This window comes from Poecilia reticulata, linkage group LG19 (genome assembly GCF_000633615.1).
Source record: "Poecilia reticulata strain Guanapo linkage group LG19, Guppy_female_1.0+MT, whole genome shotgun sequence".
In the NCBI taxonomy this organism is placed as follows: Eukaryota; Metazoa; Chordata; class Actinopteri; order Cyprinodontiformes; family Poeciliidae; genus Poecilia; species Poecilia reticulata.
Window position 1 is genome coordinate 22,067,510 of NC_024349.1, and position 21,862 is coordinate 22,089,371.

Genomic DNA, 21,862 nt, shown 5'->3' on the forward strand with positions numbered 1-21,862 from the left:
GGGGGGATGCGGAGGGACAAAGAAGGCTGTGCGTTCTTCAGCCTCCCTCTGACAGGTGGCGGAGAGCTCAATCAGCTGGAGAGCCTTCTGAAAAGATCCACAACATCTACTCTCAGCGTAGGTGAATGTAAACGCAGAAATGTGGTGGAAGACAGAAAGCAATTTCCCCTTGGAGATCAGTAAAGTGCATTCTATTCTACTCTAGTTATCCGTTATTTAGGGAAATGCTGCAAACTAGTTAAGAGTTAAAGGTTGAAGTCACACAGCCATTAAAAACATTCTCAGTGTGCAGACTGGATTGCCAGCAGTTCTAAACCAGTCCAACTATGAAAGAGGCACTGTGGTTAAAGTAAAAAAAAAAAAAAAAATCTAAGATCAGATATGAAAGTCTGGTGTCACTTCCTGCAGTGATAAAAAGCGTGAACACATTGCACATCAGTGAGACGAGATAAACTAGTTTTAAGGTTCTAACCCTAACCCTAGTTGTGTAGTGAAGCTGTCCGAAAAGCTTTTGTTCCGGCGTATAAAAAAATAAACAAACGCTTTGATTTTAAATTATTAAAATCAAAGTGTGGGGAGTGAGAGTATGAATATTTTTGAGCACTCCGCTATTTACGCTGACCTTAGGTACTTCGTCGCTTAAGGAACTGTTTCCATAGCAACCCAAGCACTGCGCATGGATTTTCGGGTACAGTAACTTCTTTTTTTTTTAATACTACTTTTTAAGTAAACGACATAAATGTGTGATATAAAAAGTTACGTAGGCCTCTTGAATTAGCTTTAAATTTTTCCTTTATAAGTTTAAACGGTAGAGAAGTAGGTAGCTACTTGTTTGGAGCAGTAGGAAAACAAAACCGCGAAGCAAGTTAGCAAAATGTTTGCGACCGGTAGCGTTGGCTGAAGGTCTTAGCTTTTATAAATTAGTTTAAAAATAAGAAATATGACGGAAGCTTAATAAATATATTTCACTTTCTGAAATTATCAACAAAAATAAATATAGCCCAACTATACTCCAAAGCTGATAACTCTGAATTTAGTCTATACTGAAACACAAAAGCTAAGTCGTTTTATTTATTTATTTTTTTTTTAGGGGTAAAAAAAGTACATGACAAAGTATTACTTATCTTTCTTCTATATACTTTTTTTTTAGTAGATTTGCTGCTGCCATGTTTGTGCTCATTCTTATGTTGTATGACCCAGTTATTGCCAAAGCTTCTACTGGCCTGGTTTTCTGGCTGCAAACCAAGCCCTGAGCGTCACTCTTCCACCTCTATGCCTGACAGTGTCAGTGGGGGTGAAGGTGGTGACAGCTATAGGAGTTCGCCCCACAACCAGTGGATTGTTAGTTCAGTCCAAAGAAGCAAACCATCAAAACTCACGCTTTTAAAGAGATTGTCACACCTGGTCATGATCAAATCATGATACTTGAATATGAGTCAGTAATCATATTTATATGGCCAGCTAGTGCTTACACAGTGTTTAAGACAATCCAGATTGTTTTTATGTGTTGTTTCACAATGGTGGAAGAACCTACCAATCACTGGCAGAACCATGCCTATCTTCAAGAAACGTTTGACAACTCAGCTTTTCTGATTGCATTGGGATAAAAGCGTTTGCCAAATACAAAAACAGACAATAAACACATTTAATGTATGCTCTCTATGTGAAGAACATTGCAGTATTGTCAGATTTTTCAGTATCTGATGTTCTGTTCATTAATTGGAGACATGCCAACTTTGAAATCTGGTGAATTCTATAAATATCCTAATGTCTTCATTGATCACCGCACACGCTCGCCCATTCAGAGTCTGTTCGTGGTGACGCCTGTCACCAGCGTCCTGTTCTGTTACGATTTCAGTTCTCTGTGCCCTAACCTCCTATGCGGCCTGTCTCGTATGAGACTGTGAGGTCTCACCCACAGGCAGCTGCTGCAGTGATGATGAGAGGCCTCACACGTGAAATGCCAGGCCTGGAATAGTTAGGTCTGTTTATAGCTGGACTGAACATCCAGATTCTGCAGTACGCGTAACAAGTGAGGGCATACGTTGCTGTGTGAACATGTGGATCTTGTGAGCCTACTCCCACTCATAAAGGTAGTGAGTTAGCAGAGTGGGGTTGTATATAATGAGAGGGTACTCGAGGTATTTAGAGATCTGGGCCCCTTGATATTGCAAAGAAGGATTGGTAATTTCAGGGTGTATCCTCAGTGAAACATTCATCCTCAACGTCATCCTGTCTTCTTTTTTAGGAGTTAAACTTTCTACAGAAGCCATCTTCTTTGAACCTCCAAGCCAAGCTATTTCTGTTTTGACTGACATCGCGTGGATCGATAGGCTATCATGGATGCCAAACAGGAGTTTTCAGGCATCCTGCAACGGGTGTGGTCCAAGCTCCTGAGTCTTCCACAAGCAACTCCACTGGAAAGTGGAGCCTTTTCCATCCTCGTACTCTTTATTGGTAAGTTACGTCTGTCATCTGTGCAACAGATTATACTTCTTAGCACAACACTTTGATTAATGTAACTATCCAGGTTTAGGCTTAAGGGTAAATCCTTTACCACATAGGTCCGGGTTGCCCACATGCCCACAAAACAGAAGTTATAGTGTTTGGATCTAAAAAGGAACAATCTAGAGTCAACACAGTGCTTCAATTATTACTGCTAGAAACTAGCAACCAGACCAGAAAATTGGGGGTAGTTATGGACTCTCACCTGAACCTTCAGAGCCACATAGACAGTTACAAATTCAGCCTGCTACCACCTGAAGAAGATTTCCAGGATTAAAGACTAAACCTCCCACATGTTTAGAAATGCTTTTGCACCATAATAGATGGAGCATTGACCAAAATATTTTAATGTACATTGATGATTTGGCACTTGACAAAATAGAATGTCTGTTACTGGTTGTCACAATTGTTGGCTACATTATGTTTTTATGACGTCAAGCACTTTAAACTCCACCATTCCTGAAATGTGCTACACAAATAAACTTGATTGACTGACTGATGCGCGTCCAAACCAATCTTTGCATAAAACACACATGCCGACAGCTTTAAATGCGAGTTTCTCCAATGACTTGTGCCGACCTGACTTGTGCCTATCTGCCTCCTGTTTGTCATTGCAGTCACAGTCCTTTTCTTGATGCTGCTCTCCTGCTTTCACTGCTGCTGCTGCGGCAAACCAAAATACCAGGGCTCGAGAGTTCAGCCTTTTGAATCCGTCTGATCTGGTAAAAGAAAGCGGGACTTGTCTGCAGAATCCACAGCACATCACACCCTGTACCCTTTTGGTCTGTTACACCACCACCATGACAGAAGCTCTTGAATCAAGGTTACAGAAGAGGGGAATAAATCTTTTGAGTGTCACTGGTTTGCTTGGATTGATCAAGTGGGTGTTAAAATGGGGATGAACCAGAGGAACGATGGAACTTAGTGTTGGGACGTATCCAGTTCTGAGCGACAAACTGCATCAGCATCCTGGGACCGGGAGACGTCGGAATCCACACAGATCCGCAGAGTGGCATGCCTCATGAAAAAGCATTACAGAGCGGGACAATAAAGCACTGTGTGGCAGCGTTTTGGGCATGAAAAGACTCAATAAAAGCTTCTTTGTGCTCCAGTTAAACAGATACTGATGTGGTACAAGTGCAGTTCTTTGGTGCCCAGTCGACATTCATTCATTCATTGTGCTGTGACTGTGAGAAATATAGAAAGATTGCATTTTAGTATAAATTGGAAGTTAATGTCAAAGGGAGCCAATTTTTGTATAAAAAATAAAAAAGACAGAGCGCCCTCTGCTGGCTTTTTAAGGGTGTTTTTATTTTTTTTGTACAAATTGTGCCACAAAAAAGGAAAACCTGAGCCGTTTATTGTTTAACCTTTTTGTATAGATAGAGGTAAAACAAAGATGCTATCACATGTGGCGGTTCTCCTATAAGTAATTGCAATAAATGTGTATGTTTCAACGATGTAAACTCTTGATTTGTCATAAAGCAGCATGTAAAAATAACTTTTTAAATTATATTATAGCAACTGAATGTCGTGTTCTAATTTTAACACGTAAGGGAACGACCATGTTGCTATCAGAGAAGTGTTGTCCCGCTGCTGCGTGCGTACCTTATCATGACATTCCTCCTTTGTTTAAACATTACCCAGAAGCAGTTGTTTCTACTACGTCGTACCCACATTAGACAGAAAAGTATCCTGTCCCCAAAGCAGAGCAGGAGCAGTTTGGATCTACAGAATGCCTCATCAAAGTCAAAGCAGATTGGTACGTTAGAGTTTGTGTGAAAGGTCTAGCTGCTTCGTGTGACCCAGAATAAGAGTTATTCTCCTGTATGTTCAGTTTGTTGGGAGCAACTGAGCCGTGACAGGATCCTATTAACAGGAAATGGCGACCGTGAGGTGAGTTTAAAAGAGGAAGGCGGTGAGTTATGGTGATTTTAACGTGAAAATTTGTATTATCTATTCTAGAAACATCTTTCTAGCCTTACAATATATGATTATGAACCCTTTGCGGCATATTAAATGCATGTATATGTATTGACATCCCATGAAGTTTTTCACTCTTTGTCACGTTACAATCACAAATGTCAATGTAGCTTGTAGGGATTTTATGTGATAGACCAACATGAATGAATATATAATAATGAATTGTGATATGCAGAATTTGCTTTCGATGCAATGGCAACATGCCAGTCTATTGGGGCATGTCCTTATTAGTTTGATCATTCAACAACACTAAAATATTTGAAGGTGGTTTAACTTGAAAGTGAAAGTTCACCTGCTGCCTTGAAAATGCAACTTAAGTCAACAAGAAAATTGTTTTGGTTTTAACTCAGAGATTAAAGTTCATGAAGTTGATTTAACAACAAGAGATTAGTTGTCTAAACATTGTGTTTTAAGTTCATTCATCTTGAATATAGATTTTTACACTTAATGCAGAAATTTAAACCAAATAATTATTTCACAACATGCAAGGAAAAAACTGCCCACACCTGGTGAAAGAGCACAAATTTGACTTAAAGAAGATAGTAGACACAACTAAATGCGACTCAAATGTTTTACAGTGAATGGTCAAACTGTTTAATATCCGATCTGAGATTAAACAGCTTAATCTCAGACTGGATGAATAGTATCTGCGAACATCAATGTCCAAATCAAGCAACAGATTCTTAGGTGGATTTAAGTCCAAACTTTGACTGGATCATTCTAACACATGAATATGGAACATTTTAGCAGGCTAGTAGTTACTAAGATTGGGCGACTTCTGACAATTACTCAAACTGGATTTCATTTAGGGGTATCAGAGGGAAGGGCACATTGTGGGCATTGGAGTAGCAAATAAAATTCCAATAAAACTGTTAAGCTGACTATCTCTCACTCTGATTTCTTGTGTGGTTTATTCGTCTCCCCTGCAGTCTGGCTGAAAACCAGAAGCCCACCGGCTCCCCCAACGAGCTGGTGGACTGGTTCCTGCATCATCTGCAGCTGGACCCATGGATGGTGGGCGGCTTTGTGGTCATCGGGTTGTTCGTACTGGGAATTCTGTCTCTGCTGCTCTTTGCTCTCCTGTACGGATGCTGCAGAAGCTCAACATCACCAAAACAAAAGAAGAGGAAACCGAAGAAGAACTCAGAGAATGCAGTGATTTAGACTCATGCACATATTTAAACACACTTAAAACAGATTTTGGTGTCACTTTTAAGTCAGAGTCACAATGTTTAGACAGTCTGTCAAATAAAAGTTCAAAATATTTATCTAAAATGTTAGTTTTTTATTTGCACTGATCTTATTACAAGAATGGTGAGATCATCAAAAGCAAGTTCCTTGAATCTTTCCAAATGGATTTTGCAAGTCACTTTAAAAACACTATCCTTACCGTGAAACATGGTGGTGACAGCATCATGCTGTGGTGATGCTTCCCCTCACCTAGGACTGGGAAGTAGAAAGATGCAGGTAAACAGAGCAATCATGGATATTCACCTTGTAGCAGGGTGACTTCAAACACATGATGCTTTGTGTTAATCTATCACAATCAGTCTTATTAAAGTATATTAAAGTTTATGACTGTATGTAGCCTAATGAAAAATAAATCAAGGCTTAAGAGTTGTTTTCCAAGGCACTGTATTTTAAGAGCAATTATAATAAAGATGTTTTATGATTCATAAATTTGCCGTTTGCTTTTAGAAGTCAAAACAGCTAGCACTGCTTTATGTTCTAATAATATTGCATTGTTACTATGTAGCTTGGATGCTAAACCTTAAAATTAATGTTAATACAGATATGGACGCATAATTTGTGTTACACATTTCAATATTATACATTTTCTGTAAATAGTAACATAAATACATAAATTCTATTCTATAGTTTTCACAGCGCGACGCCGACGTAGCGATAGACGACAAAGAACTACATTTCCCAGTGTCGGTTGGGTTTTTTTCTGCGCATTACTTCACTGCGCAGCTGAAGTTTCTCGTCCGGTGACGTGTTTACAGTGCGCTCCCAGCCCCGCTGCGTTTATGCGACTGAAACAGTTATGGCGAGTGGCAAAAAAAGCGTTCTTCTCTCATCTTTAGCAGATTATGGAGATGATTCGGAGCCCGATTCCGACCCAGAACCAGAAGATTCAGGTGAATTTTATTTTTTTTAATTATTACCGTAGCTTTAATCACAGTAAAACACACTATTCATTTGTTAATGTTGTCTGTGAGACTACCATGAGTGTGAGCTAACAGCTAGCTTAACCTACTTTATACGTTTTGTTGCTTTTAGTTATTTAGAAACCTTAGTTTATGTTAAATCTGGTATTATTGTAGTTAAATTGTAGTTTTGCAGACAAAGTATCCGTGTATTTTAGTTTTTCAGTACATTATTCCAGGTTATGTATTTTTATGTTTATGTGATGATTTATTTGGAAGTTTATTTGTGTTAAATAAATGTCTGAATTAGAAGGGATAGAAAAAAATATGCCTAAACTTTGTTACACCAGTTACATACTCTATGAAACACTAAATGTGAAAAATGTGTAAAAAAAATCTATCACCTAAGAAGGGGTCCAACTTTATAACAACACCATCTAGATAGATTAAACCTGGACAGGATTATTCTACAGTAAAAAAAAAAAAAAAAAGTTGAGAGCAATTAATTTTTTTTTCAATATGTCCATCAAACGTAGCTATAAAAGACTCGCGAAGGAAGTAAAACTTTTATTAGTAGGAATTAAATTATCTAAAAACCTAGTACTAATCTAAGAATCGATCAATAAAAACAAGACAAACTCTGAATCTGTACTTGTATCACCAAAAAAAAACTCACCAAACATCCGTAAAACAGAACATTGTAAACATGCAACTTTTCAATGGGATAAACATCTGTATTTTAAAATGCATTTGTGGTCATTTTTAAAGCAACACATTTAAAAAAAAATGTTTAAAAATCGTGTGTCTTAAGGGTCTAAATGTAGTGCATAAACTCCACTTTTCCCACCATTTCTACTAGGGCTGTAGTGATACAATAATCTCACGATACGATGCACGATATTCTGCTCTCAATACAATATATATTGCGATATTCAGTAAACGATACAATTCAATACACTTTTGCAATTTTCTGAAAGATTTTAGAGGGACAGAGTGATTTTGGTGACATTTTGTGACTGTTATAGAGTTGGATTGAATTAATTTAACTGAAAACTAATTAAAAGCACCAACTACATAATACCTGGCTCTGGTTGGACATGGACACAGACTTAAAGTTGACAGTTGGACAAAATGAATCAAAGAAGTGGTGAGAAAACATGTTTCTTTTAATTGAAACGGTACAAACTGTAGCTTACATGCATTTGTAAAGTAAATAAAGTGCACCAAGTACCCTGCTCTGAATAGTTTGATACCTTTTTAACCTTGACACTTAACACCTGAAGAAATCACTCTAAGCCTGATGATCAATCAGCAAGCAGTGAGTGAGCAAGGTGACAGTTGGATGTTACGATACTTGCGGATGAATATTGATTTTTTTCCAGGAAAGAAAATATCGATGTATATCGCAAAATCGATATTATTACACAGCCCTAATTTCTACTTTTATCATTCGTGTCCTTTCGGTTCCAAAAGTAGGGCATCGCATGTTGATTCGGCTCAACAGAGATAGCTGCACCATGTATCCTGTTACAGTTACTGTTGCAGTTTCAATGTGTGCTGTGTTGCAATCACAAAAGACTTGTGTGAATGTGATGTTTTGGTATTTCAAACGTCAGGCAAACCATTTCTGCTGATGCAGTTGCCCTGTTGGGTTGACCTCTCATGTATTAGTTTGATTTAAATAATGTTAGTCATTCACAGATAAATCAAGTTTGGTTTTGACGGAATGAAAAATTTGATGCCCTATCCCATACTGCTTAAGCAAATAAGCAAATTATTAGTTTCTGTGTTAATTTACTAACTCCAAGCCATGACAGCAAATAAAAAAAATAGTTTTTAAAAGGGGGAAGCTGGGGAATTATCAACTTGAACAAAACGGCAGCCGGAACCTGTTTGTAACTTCCCTATGGCGGTGTAGTGTAATACCTCTGCTTTTTTTCTGTGTGTTTGTGTGCAGGGGGGAATGTAGGGGGCCTGGTCTACGGCTACGGGGACGACGACCTGAACCGGACGGAGAATGTTGAAGACAAAGGATCTGGAAACGAGGACAGCCGCGACAGCAACTCGGTCAGTGTCGGAGCTCTGAATCGTCCTTACAGGCTGAATTTGGCTGCTGTTAAAATCTGTCCCAAGTTAAAGAAAAAATAAAATAAAGATCCAGTAATGCTCAGCAAATGTACCGCTGTTTCACTGAAATGATAAAAACTATTGAAAAACGTGACCTTCTGATATAAATGGAGATGCTCAGTCCTACAAGGACATCCAACAGTGTTGGTTCGTTTTCAGATCTGACCTGTTGAGTCCAGTTTCAGCTGTGACACATTAAAGAGCTAAAAAAGAAAAAAAAGATTCATCTTTATTGATTGAGTAGTTTTGGATCAAACAGAAAATGAAGAAAATACATTTTTGCTCTTTTGCATCAAAGGGTGTTTCTCTAATAAACTTTATCGGATTTTTCTTAAACTCATGCAAGGTTTAATCAAAAGCAGACGATCTTGGTTGTTGCAATTAGAGCATATTTTTGCTCTATTTGTGCCATGTGAGTCGAACTAATTTTGGGCATTTACAGGCTCTTATAGAAACACAAAGCCTGGGTTTCCATGCTTATCTTTTGGATAAGTTGCATTTTCTTTCTGTAAGCATTAAGGCTTTATGTTGTTTTTTGTTTGTTTGTTTTATTTGGTTGCAGACCATTTTGGAATCATTGGTAATAAAAAAACAATGTCTTGTGTAGCTTTTATAAGAATGATTAAATGAATCAGGTGGAAGTTTTAATAACACAACGCAGCAGTTTTATTGTGAAGCCAGATTGTTAAAAATGTTTCTACCTTGTTTTTAATCTATTTTGTGTAACATAATTTTATACTTTAGTAGATTTTATAACCTCCACATAAACTGATCACAGTGGAGCCTCTGTTGTCAATAAACAGAGGCTGTGTGTGTGTGTGTGCGTGTGCGTGTGTGTGTGTTTTTCCCTGTTTGTTCACCACAGTAACAGATTGTACTTTAATAGGTTGAAAAAAAATTTGTAGTTCATCTTGCCATGATCACAAATAAAGTTTTAATTTTTTTTTACATTTTTTTTTATTGTAAAGCCTTTGGAAAATAAACCAATCAAGGCAAAGCAGTACACTTTTTGGTTCATATCAGTATTGTTTTAAATTATGTATAGTTAAACAAACTTTGCATGTCAGGAGAATAATTACCTTTTAGAGAAATTTTTACAAAAAAAAAAAAATTCAATTTCTCCTCCTATATGATTTTTATTGTCTCAAACCTGAAGCAGGGAATATATTTTAGAGACTTCAGACCGTCTTTATATTTTGGTCTATATCAGTAGTTGGTATGAGCTGTGTTTTGTTGGAGTAGCTGCATTTCTCTGGGAATCTTTCAATATTTTATTTATTTTTATTTGCGACCCGAGTCATTTCAGAATAGGTATTTGCCAACCATGTCCAAATAAAGCAAATCCAAAACTGGCTCTGTTGTGAGAACTTGTTGCCCTAAATGAGCAAAGCTACATAGTTTCTAAAGAGAAGTTTGACTCCCAGCTTAAGCCTTCAGTAGGTTTGCATCTTGCTGTTGAATTTAGCTAAAAGGCTAGGCTAACTCTAGCATGTCTCCTTTTAGATTTGCTATGACTTGTTGATAATTTGTTACAGTTTAGTGTGGTTCCAGTTGATCATGTGCACAAAAACAACTATATTGTTTTTCTTAGAGCTTTGGACATTGTAAAGTGTAATAGCTAGTGTCATGTTCCTGGACTGCTTTTAAATTGTATTTCTGCCAATTTAACTATCCACATCATTCAGCAGTTAAAGAGAGAAGGGCTGAAACGATTAATCGTGATTAATTTGTTGCTGAAATAATCGCCAACTAATTTAGTAATCGATTAATCGTTAACTGGACAAAAACACAATGGTCTGCTGGATGAATGACTGCTCTAGTGCTCCGACCACCGGGCTTTGCAAGTTTTCTGGGGGAAACCTTGTATGCACTTTGCATTTAACACAAAAAAGTGTTCATTTTCCAATTTTTCTTTTTTGTGTTAAAATGACATAAATAGTTAAAAGAAAAATGTGGAGAATGTGCCAAGTTTAAAAAAAACCTGATTAATTGTCAGAACATTCGATTAATCATCAGAATAACGATGCATCTGACATATAAAAAAAAAAGTTCAATGCATTACTAAATTAATTTATCACTAAAGCGATCATTAGTTGCAGACCTAAAAGCGACTAACAGTCCTAATGTCACATCTGATGAATCTTTAGTCTCCATCAAACAATGTCAGTCTGTCCGTAGTTTTTTTATAAAGTTAGCTGAATAATGTTTAACAGTGTTGGAGTCCTTTGTGTTGCCTTTCTGGCCCCTGTCCTGGTCTTCTGCCCTCTGACCCCCACGGCCCTACGCTGTTAACCCTCTGCGTTTTTGTTTTTATAGGATATGGACGAATCAGACGAGGGGAGGGACGCAGATGATGTGGAGGTATTTGAACAACGACCTGTGGTTGGGGGCAGATTAGATTTGGAAGTCAATGCTGGTCACTAGATGGTGCTGTGGGATCATGTGTGCCTGGATGTTAAACTAACAACTGATTTGTTTTGTCTTAAGCCTTTCAGCGGCGCATAAAATGATTTGAGTCGCGCCACAGTTTTGCGCCTTGGCTGTCGGAGTGCAAACACCAGGAGGGTGGCGCCCTCTGAGGCTTCGCTTTATAACCCGCCTCTAGTCTGATCAGCTTCGTCTGCTAAATTCTCCGTGCAATAAGGCAGATAACAGCACTGTCAGTGTAAACATTACGGTAATCAAAACATTTTCTTCAGCACTCATGCGTCGACACGTTTGAGATTGTTCCACAGAGAGCAGAAAGTCATGTTCAGAGGGAGACAAGACGATGCATTAATGTTGACATGTTTTTATCTGATCTGGTGTGATGTATGCTGCTGTCTCGCTGTAGAAAGCGAATGTTTTGTGCTGCTTATTAATGCTCATTAACTGACAGGAGAAGAATAGATGCTTGTTGGCTCTGCTTGCTCGCATTATCTGATGACAGTGAGTGTTCGCTCACTGCAACTTGCTGTTGTGAAACTTTTCTGCTTTTCTGTTTCACAATTTACTGCTTGGTTGTCATTTTCTCTCTTTCCTTTTTTTATGACATTGATTTGTTTTACACTCGGTTTGGACATTTGTTGGCAGGCTAGAGGCTCGCGGGACTCGGAAAGAGGAGGAATATCTATCCTCCAGAGTAAACAGTGTTGGTATTGTGCCACAGGGAGTTTTTCCTAATTAATTGTGCTACTTTTTTTTTTTTTTTCATAAAAGTCTTAAACCTTCTTAGGATAGCGTTTTAAATCAAAATAAAACACTAAACAACAGAAAACAATAGAAAAGTGCTTTTTTAAAGATGCAAACACATTACAGATGCTGGTGAGTTTACATCTCTGTCATTTTTTTGTCGCTTTATACCTTCTGTTATGTTTTGATGAAAAGCAGCTGTCTGCTGCATGGCATCTCTTACGGATCGTCGTTTGATTTATTTCTGCCTTCAGGTTGTTTGGTACTCGCTTTGACAACCAATGATGTAGAGTTTAATATTATCAAATCATTGTCCACTGCAAGGAAATGCGATTATGTGAGTCCAAAAGATACTATCTGCCAACAGGAAGCGGCTTACGGACGATTTGGTCACATTTCATAAGAATCCCCGTTGGATATGAGAGTCATAGTCAGTGGAAAATTGATTTAAAGTAAAATCTTCTGAAATTTAACTTTTAATTTAAATTATACATGAGATGTGAGTGTTTCTTCTTTTCTTTTAAGGTGGGAGCTTCTGGAAACACAGCATGTCTGCAGCTGGTTTTTTATTGGTATCATGTGCAGCATAGAGAGGAATGCAGAGGTGATGCAATATCTCATGAGTAGGTGGGAAACCAGCACAAAAAAAAACCCATTTTCCACCATATTCCTGTCAAATATACTTACGTTTATGGAAAAGCCGAGTTTTACTGCTCCGTGTCTCCAGGATTTCTTTAGGTTTCAGAGGCAAACTTTGACGGATGTTTTTACCAACATGTTAAAGTTTGTATATAAATGTTGATTTCAAAGCTATAGGAGTAGAAATGGACCACTAGTGGCATTAACATTTAGCCTTCCTGTTAATTTATTCAGATTTTTTTTAAGAGTAACATTTTGATTCTAGAAAGAAATGAGATGGGCATTTCTCCAACGATTATGTAGAAGGAGTGTCTAATAATAATAATAATAATAAAATATATAAATCTTTTTTGACAATACATTGAAGAGATATTTCTTGATTTTCTTTTTCTTTTTTAATCCAGTCCTGCTGTAATCCCAAATCTGCCAGGAGTGTGAATACTTTTGGTATTAACTTCACATTAGGCAAAAAATACAATAAATATTCAGTTATTTGCCTGTGACATTGTGTTACTAATTAGAACAGCTAGCATTGCTAAAACACCCGTCTGTATGACCCCCCTGGCAAGTAAGTTGAGCTTTAACTTAACGCTGAGATTTTCAATGAGCCACAATCGTTTCCAGTCCAACATGTTCACTATGAAGCTGTGGCGAAGAGCTTCAGAAGATAAAACGGAGCAACTTTGTTTTTCTCCATTTAGCCTTCTTGTTATCTGCGAGAAGTCTCTCTCTCTCAGCCTGGAAGAAAAGCAGACACTTCTCTGCATTCTGTAGATAATAATTTCCTTTTCTTCTTCTGATTTCATTTTTCAAAACGGTTGATCGGAGTTTTTTTCAGTAACAACACTCACACTTGAGGAGTGTTGTTACAGAAACTTGGCATTGGTTTACAAAACATAACAGATTTTTTGTTGGTGAGATAGAAAACCTAACAGGAACAAACCGTCAGTGTTCTGCCATCTTTAGAGCTTTCTGCTACCTCTTACAAAAGTGCATTCCCCTGCTTCTTAGGCTGAACTTTAAGGCCACTTCATTAAACTTTTAAGTTTTTTTCATATTTGAAAATGAGAATGTGTTAAAATATATTTTTATGTGCTAAATCTAAAATGAAAATGGTTTTAGATTTAATACAGATGGATGCGCAGTGAAAAGTGAATTCATTGGATTATGTTTTATTTGTGTTATTTTATGTTCTCTAACTGTGACTGTACATCGGCTAAATGAGAACCGAGCGTTAAGGAGGCGATCAACGAACCGTGACCGGTTTCTCAGACGTAGTGCCGACTGATTGTCTTTGCTGGGCATACACGCTCCGTTTGTCAGTTTCGCCCGAGAGCTCCCCTGAACTTTGTCCTCCTCCCTTTTTCTCCTGGCGAGGGCAAATCCTTTGATGTGCCTGCGCGGTTGCTAGGCGATGCTTCATGTCCTGTGAATAACAGCACTGTTGTGTTGGACCTGGGTTACCTTCAGGGTGCTGGCACCGCACCGGGCATATTTTAGAGATTGTTCAAGACTCCTCCTCTGGCTGAGCCAAGGCATTCTCTGGAAACCGAATACATTTGCAATCCTTCTCTACCTCTCAGGAAACTGCTCTGGGATTTTTTTTTTTGTACTTTTTAGTTTCTATGCCAAACTTCTTTTTTTTTTTTTTTTCTACCGTCTTAAGTTGTGTGGAAAATTAGCCTTAATCTGTTGCACTGAGATTAACTGTTCTAGCTGACGCATAGATTAATCATTTCTTCTCTTCTGCTTCTCACGTTTCCTAACACAGATTGTACTTATTGGCTAGATTTATTTTCAGACTAAATTAAAATCTAAATGTGCTGCTATGTCTCTCTCCTTTTCCTCCCTCCCTGTTGTTGTTTTTTTATTACAGGCATCAGAAGCAGAGAAGAAGGACCCCAATGAGCTTGTTGGTGAGTAATATGTAATAGTGACAGCTTCTCAAAGGACAAACAAGCTCATAATTCTCAATAATTGTTTCCCAGAAATATTTCTCATAAACTGGGATGGGATATCACGCGCTTTATTGCTAAACATATTCACTGGTTTGTCTTCACAAACTTGAGTTACACCCCAACTCGCAATAAGACGCCAGCCAAGTTTTTTAAATTTATTTTCTTTACTTTTTCATACACAAATCAAAAATAAAGGAAAAACCAACAAGACGAAAATAGTACAGAAATGGATAAGCGATAAAAGTAAAGGTAGCACAATCTTATTATACATTCACTCTGTTATACATGAAGCATCATCAAAGTCAAAGAAGCCGAATATTTCCTGCATATTTTTTGAACATATATCACAGAGTTCCAGCAAAGTCATGACACAAACTCATTAAAAAATAATAATCAAACTTCATCGTATATTTAACAAATAATTTAGTTTCTGTGTCGTTTCCTCCGTTAATTCTCGACGCAGCGCCACCACAGGCGAGGAGGTGAACAGGTTTTTCATTTAGTCTGGTTGGTTTGACGGCTTGAAAGCAGCTGAAAATGTAACAAATGTTGCAATTTTGGTCTCCAATCTAACCGAATCTACCAGACTGTCAGGTGTGAGAATAATTATTATTCCTTTCACTGGAACCAGGGTGATCATCCCAACTTCTGAACAACAACCTAGGTATTGTTTTTATCTCATCTGAAGGTAGTTAAACTGAGCTCTTGACAGTGAACAGTCAGCATGCCTAGCTGCTGGGATTTATACACCTGTTGCCATGGTAATGATTTGAGTGGAGGATCACTTTGGGCAAAAAAGTGTACAGGATGCATAATGCAGGGCTGGAAAAGTTAGAAAATGTACCTTGAAAATGCTTGAAAAGTCCTTGAGAAAAGTGTATGGACCCTGAACGTTACAGAGTGTGAATCTGATGTTCTGATTGTTTACGTTTGCAGGTTGTGAGTTGTATTTAATACATGATCCATTAACTGGACCAGGTTTAGTCGGACCGTTTGCCAGCTGCCAAGTGGATCGGACTATCAGGAGTTAACAACTAGTGTTTGATGAATAATTGTTTACCTGCACAGGTGGGCAGGTATGCATCAGATCAGACAGGATGTGACTGATGCAGGGAGCGGTTTCATTCACCAGCCTGGCTGAAAAAACCCCTCTCTTCTTACTGTTTGCCGTTGCAATCCACGAGCTGGATTCGATTTAAGATGTTGTGTGACATAAAAATAAAGCAAACGAAACGCATTCTTAGAAGTTTTTGTGTTTCTTAAACCATAGATCAGCATCGGTGTCGAGGCTTTTTGGTCTTTGATATTCCAGCAGTGGAGCTCTTCCTCCGCAGTTTTTTCCATTAGTAAATGTCAAGAGCGTCTCTGGCCAAAAGCCCCGTCACCAGGGCCGAAGTCTCTGTTCTTTGTCCGTCCACCGAAGAGACAGACACTGTCCGAAAAAAGACCCTCGGGGGCCACAGATTGCGCCTTTCTTTCTGGGAGACAGAGGATCATTTGGAAACAAGCCACAGTCTTTTCTCTGTATGTTACATTCTGAATGCGGACCAGTATTTTCTCCCCCCAGTCGGCGCCTACTTATAAGCACGGTTATTTATTGCGCACGCTGTGATTTATTGATCGCCGCCMAGCCAAAGTGAAGCAACGGAGTTTTATTTTGATGCTTAGATGCGAGTTTGGCAAAAGCTGCAGTTTTCCAGTAAATCTCAGGTTGTCTTTAGTGGATTAGTCGCCTTTTTTTCTTTCTTTTTTTTGTGCCGTGGCATAATCCCCGTTTCAGATGCGCTGAGAAAGTGCCTATCTGTGTTTTAATGAAATGCCAGGCCGCCACCTAACGCTTGAGTCATCAGACTTGTTGTGTCAGGCATTTGTCGTAGCTGGAGGCAAAAGTTTTTTTCAGATGTAGCTACACATGAGCATTGCTACCCATGTTCCCATGCTTCTGAAAAGTTGTTTGAATAAGACCTGTATATGCATGTGTAGGCATTATGTTTCTGCCTCGTCAGCAAAAACAACCCTATGACCCAGAGGAGGTTGATTGATAATATGTCAGAACAGACCCCAGAGGGAGGTCATGCTCCGAAGTATGGAGATCAGAGTGGCGGAAAAGTGATTTCGAGGATTTCTTTTAATGTTCGGTAGGATAAAACTGAGCAACACACATTGTTAGATGACAAAAGGACAGAGTGACGGATGTGTCTGGAGGAGTCATTGTGTGAGATTCTCGACGTGTAGCTTTGAAGAAAAGATGGCTGCTTCACAGTATTTACTCAGATTTAAAACAGGCTAGAGCAGAAACAGAACAGAAACAACTTAGAATAATCACAGGCTGCATTTAGTACTAGTCCTCTCAATCATATCCAAAAACTTGATATAACTGATTTAAAGCAACAACAAAAATCTAAATGAAAATAGCATATTTTAACATCCTTAATAAAATAAATACATTTTAATAGGAAAGGCTGTAAAGGTTGACAGGTTATTTTGTTCCTTAGTTATGAGGAAACTAAAAGAGCACCACCTTTCACTCTTAATTAAAACTGCAGATGGCTAGCTAAGGTTAGCATGTCTGTAAAGCAGCAGGCTGCAGCCTAGCTATCTGATTAGGTAGCCTGACAAATTAATTAGCTAACAACTTGACTGATGAAATGTTACTAAAAATATTTTAGTAATCGAATAACTCTATCGATTATTTTTACGATTCCTCCGTAGTTTCTCTCTCCCCCTCTTTCGTTCAGTGCGCTAAATAATAAAAACAATTTAATTGTCGAATCATTCGAGTAATCGGTACAGCCCTAGTTACAGATGACATTTTTAGAACTGTAGTAGTTTTTTTTTTTTTTTTTTAAATTATATATTTTAATTTTTAAAAATGTCTTCCAGGCCCAGTTTTTTTCTGGGTGGGGTTTCCTATTGTTTAGGGAATAGTGCGGCAAAATGTTTCCCAGGCCAGGAAAACTTGTGTGTGAAGTTTCATAGCGATTTGTCACTTTCTTTTCAAGACAACTTTATAATGTAGGAAGGCTACTCTGAAAGTTTTAACGATTTAAAAACTCGAACTTGATTCTGGCTCGTTCCCAGTCCAGACTCTAAATGCTGCTCACTTATCGGACCCTACGGTTTTATAATCTGGCTGGTCATAACAAAAAATTACAGGAAAGGGAGCAGGAGGAATTACTGCTTCTACTGCAAATTCTTGACTTAATTGAAAGCCTTGTGTTTTAGTGGAATTTTCTTCCAATGTTTTCTTTTTCTTTTTTTTTTGTTTGAAGACCAAGTCATCGCTTCAGAAAATGATCTTCTCATGTTGAGTCAAGTTTTAACCCGTCTATGTTCTTCATTAAAAGTCGGCACTCGCTTCTGCTGTTACACACGCGCACACACACGCACACACACACCTATAGCACATTTTTACAGTGCGTCTGACAGCTGCGAGTGAAGGCGAGGAGCCTGTGTGTGTGTGATTGAGATATAGCGGTGACAGTAAAGAATGCCTGGCCTGGAGTCAGGGGAAGCAGAGCATAACAAGCGACAGGTCCAACAGGAGGGAAAGGAGCCTCCCTCCTCAGTACAAGCCCTGACAGCAGCCACTCCCCGGCTGCAATGTGCGCACTGTAAAACCTACACTTAGAACCAGGGTGCACAGGAATTCCCCACTGCTAGATTAGCATAACACACACAAACAGCCCATGTTTCAGAAAGCAAGTATAATAATAATTTTTTTAAAAATCCATGTTCACCACCTTTTCTTAAGAGTGTTTACTCAGTTAATGCCTCTTCATGTGAGGACAGGTTGAAATATAGAAGGAGTCATGTTTGTTTTTTTTTTGTTTTTTTGTCTTGTCAGCGCTCTTCTCAGAGAAGGTGAGGAACATGTCACCCGATGAGATCCGAATCCCCCCTGAACCGGCGGGACGCTGCTCCAGTCAACTACAGGTACCCGGCCCTAACGTCAAACCCTCGTACATCAACAATACCCACAATTAAAAAAAACAAATAAAAAAGTAAAAACAAAACTACTGCTGCTGTAGTCAGGATTGAGTAGGTTTAACTTACCAGCATTATCTCAGGGTAGGGCAGTAAGGGTGTGGTTGTCTGGGCTTCGTTTAAGAGGCCGTATTTTCTCTAGGCTACTTAGAGCGTCAAATAACACAGGGCTTCCTGTGAAGTAATAAGAACTTAACCCCGGTTTCCCATGGAAACATTGACAAATTGTTTCCTTCAGTAGACTAATATCAAACCTTGACATTTGAAAGTGGGAGTTAGGGCTGGGCGAAATGGCATAAAGTGAATTATTATGAATTATAGAGCACTTCACTTTGATGAGGATAAATGGACGATTACATCAAACCTCCCAAAAATCAGGAGTGTGGATGTGATTTTAAGACTATAGAATCTGCAAATAAATGAAGGAAATATGTACTTTTAGTTAAGTTATTGAACAAATAAGCACAACTGAACATGTTTAGAAGAATAAAAATAACTTCGAATTGTCCTTGCTGAGCGAAAATGTTGCCAAACTTTTCATTTTCTTCTTTTTTCTGGGAATGAGCTGCTTCTTGTCCTTCACTTCAACTAGAAACTATTTTTGTAATCACCTATTTGACTGATTGCTCCATCAATTATTCAGTCAGTTATTCTGACAATTAACTGGATAAAAAAATAATTGGCAGATTCTACAGATTCTACATTTTATATTTAACCACTTCTGACTTTTTATACATTAGAAATACAAATAGACAAAGATGCAAATAGACATATTTTAACTCATTTTTAAATAAAACATTTTATTAACTGAAGTACCATAGCATCTCATTCCGTTAGTCAGTTTGAACCGTATGAAGCTAAAACTGCTAATTGTGGAGTTTTAGCTTAAACATAATTACAGACATAGGTGTTATCTTATTTATTTTGTAACTTTTTTGTGCTAAAATTTTCTGAGTATGTTCCCCCCCCCCAACAAATTGATTTTTTTTTTTAGTTAACGATTAATTGACTAAATTAGTTGATGATTAATCAATTCTTCACAATTAATTTGATTAATCGTTTCAGCTGTTTGTTCAAAATCCAACATTTTCTCCATTTTTCTCAGCCTGGCCGTCTCCTTCTCTGGTTACAGACCGGATGGGGTAGAGTCACGTGAAAACGTACGGCACGCGTAACGTTTTAAAGGGACGTGAGCGCAGCTTTACACAGCCAGAGGCAAAAACACCAAAAATACTCACACGGGCAAAATGACGTCGGCCACAGTCATAAATTTAGTTGTGGGTTAATTTTCGGTTTATGGCCCAGACCTAATGGGACGATAAAAGCTGTGAGTATTTACAAAAGCCCAGTGTGTGTGTGCTCAGAAGTGCTCTTCTCCACACACCCAATGAATAGGTTGGGATGTTTAATCGTCCCCTCTGGAAACAGAAATATATTTTGGGGACATAAATTTGGAGTCTCCCCTTTAATTAGAGCAGCGCCTTCCTCTCAGTCACCTCTGCTCTCTTTCTGACTTTTCGCCACGGCGGCGACGTTCGGAGCGCCGCTCAAGTTTGCTTCCTTGCGAGGAGCTAAGGCAGGTCAGGACACACAGCTGACTCTGAAAGCGCCCAGTAAACACGGTCGCCCCGGGGCCCGACACTCCCCCATCTGTCTGATGAACATCTGATGATTCACCTGAGCGCCCTGCACGTCCCTGCCTTCAGGTCACGGCAGCAGGAGGCTGTGTGCCTTTTAAGTTCCTAGTTTGATTAGATTTCGTAAACTTGGTTTCAGCGGAATTCAAGTTCAGAAAACACAAATTAACTGGAGAGAGTGGCAATCTGGTTGGGAGATTCTGGATCTACCTGGGGGAGAGAAAAAAAGATTTAAAGATGGCTGCCTGGAGAAAAGCAGCATATTTCCCTGGATTTTGATATTAGTCTGGATGACCAATGCTTCCTCGTTCTAATAGCCTGAAGCCGTTCTTCCAGCTTTCCTTTAGGGAATGACATGACTGATGACAAAATGACTAATCAACTCTAATTGAAAATGTTTGCAAACCCCAAAGATATGCAGGATAACTGAGATTGTTTTTGGATTTTTGATGGTTCCTCACATATTTGGTTGCTTAAGATCATCACTAAATGAAACGCTTACATTTCAAAATACAACAGAAACCCAATTATTGGTCATAATTTAGATAATTTAGCTCCTCTAGTGCTCCCTTTACTTTGAGAGCAAGATTTATGTTTTTGAAGCTCTGACTGTGACCAGCCAGATTTAATTGTTTTGGTATAAATACCACAAAATATTGTGATTAAAAAAGTTTCAAGTCCATTTCGCTCAGATCCTAATTTAGCGAAAGAATTTGGGTGTAGATTTTGATGGTAATGGATGCATTACCTTCATCCCAACATCAGCTGTTATGTTAAGATGTTGGGATGCGACTGAAGATTAATATTGTTTTACATTAATATTCATAATATTGAGAGAAAACGTTTTTCACTTTAGATTCGGACTTTTTTTCTTCTATTCAATCTGGGGGGGGGGAATGCATCATTATTTACAACGTAAATTTTTTGAGGTGTATTTTAACATAAATGTCCAGCTTTTAGAATAGAATTACCTGATTTGTATTTATTTTTTCTATTTACTACAAAGTAAAACTGAACGTCGTCCAAGAGTAGTGATTTTGTATTTTTTTTGGAGCTCGGTTGAATGTTCCTCTGAGGTATCAGAAATATTTTCTGATTCAGAAATATACTGTAGGAACAACCACGTTCAGTCTGTTTCCCATTCACTGACTCGCTGGTGTTGTGGCAGGAGAAGATCTACAAACTGTACGAGAGAAAAATCCACGGAGACTTTGACACAAACAGCCACATCCAGAAGAAAAAGGAATTTAGAAACCCGAGGTATGCGGCTCAGCTGAGGAACACATGCCAGCGATGCACACACTCCCACACAGGCTGTCACTTTCTATCAGATACTCTGAGTGAAAAGACCACACATGTGCATTAACACTTTCTGAGACGATGACAATCCGGTCGCGAGCAGCAGCTTATCGCTGACCCGACTTCATTGGTTTCCTTTCAGTATTTACGAGAAGCTTATTCAGTTTTGTGGAATCGATGAACTGGGCACGAACTACCCAAAAGACATGTTTGATCCTCACGGCTGGTCTGAAGACTCCTACTACGAAGCTCTCGGTACGTCTTCCTTCACAGTCAGGTCACGATTCCAGGTTATGAGAACCAGTCGTTAGTATTATTATTATTATTATTATTATTATTATTATTATTATTCTCCTTCCAGCCAAAGCCCAGAAAGTGGAGATGGACAAGCTAGAGAAGGCCAAGA

The 21,862-nt window shown here is 38.5% G+C and overlaps 1 protein-coding gene across 1 annotated transcript; it reads left to right on the plus strand.

Moving 5' to 3' along the window:
* Positions 1-6,487: 6,487 nt before the first annotated feature.
* Positions 6,488-21,861, plus strand: LOC103482103 (SAP30-binding protein; the record flags this gene model as incomplete). Its single annotated transcript, XM_008438030.2, has 8 exons — positions 6,488-6,629; positions 8,596-8,705; positions 11,082-11,126; positions 14,452-14,491; positions 18,381-18,469; positions 21,326-21,417; positions 21,599-21,711; positions 21,818-21,861. Coding segments are annotated over exons 1-8 (627 nt in total), but the record flags the coding sequence as incomplete, so codon positions are not given.
* Position 21,862: the final 1 nt, after the last annotated feature.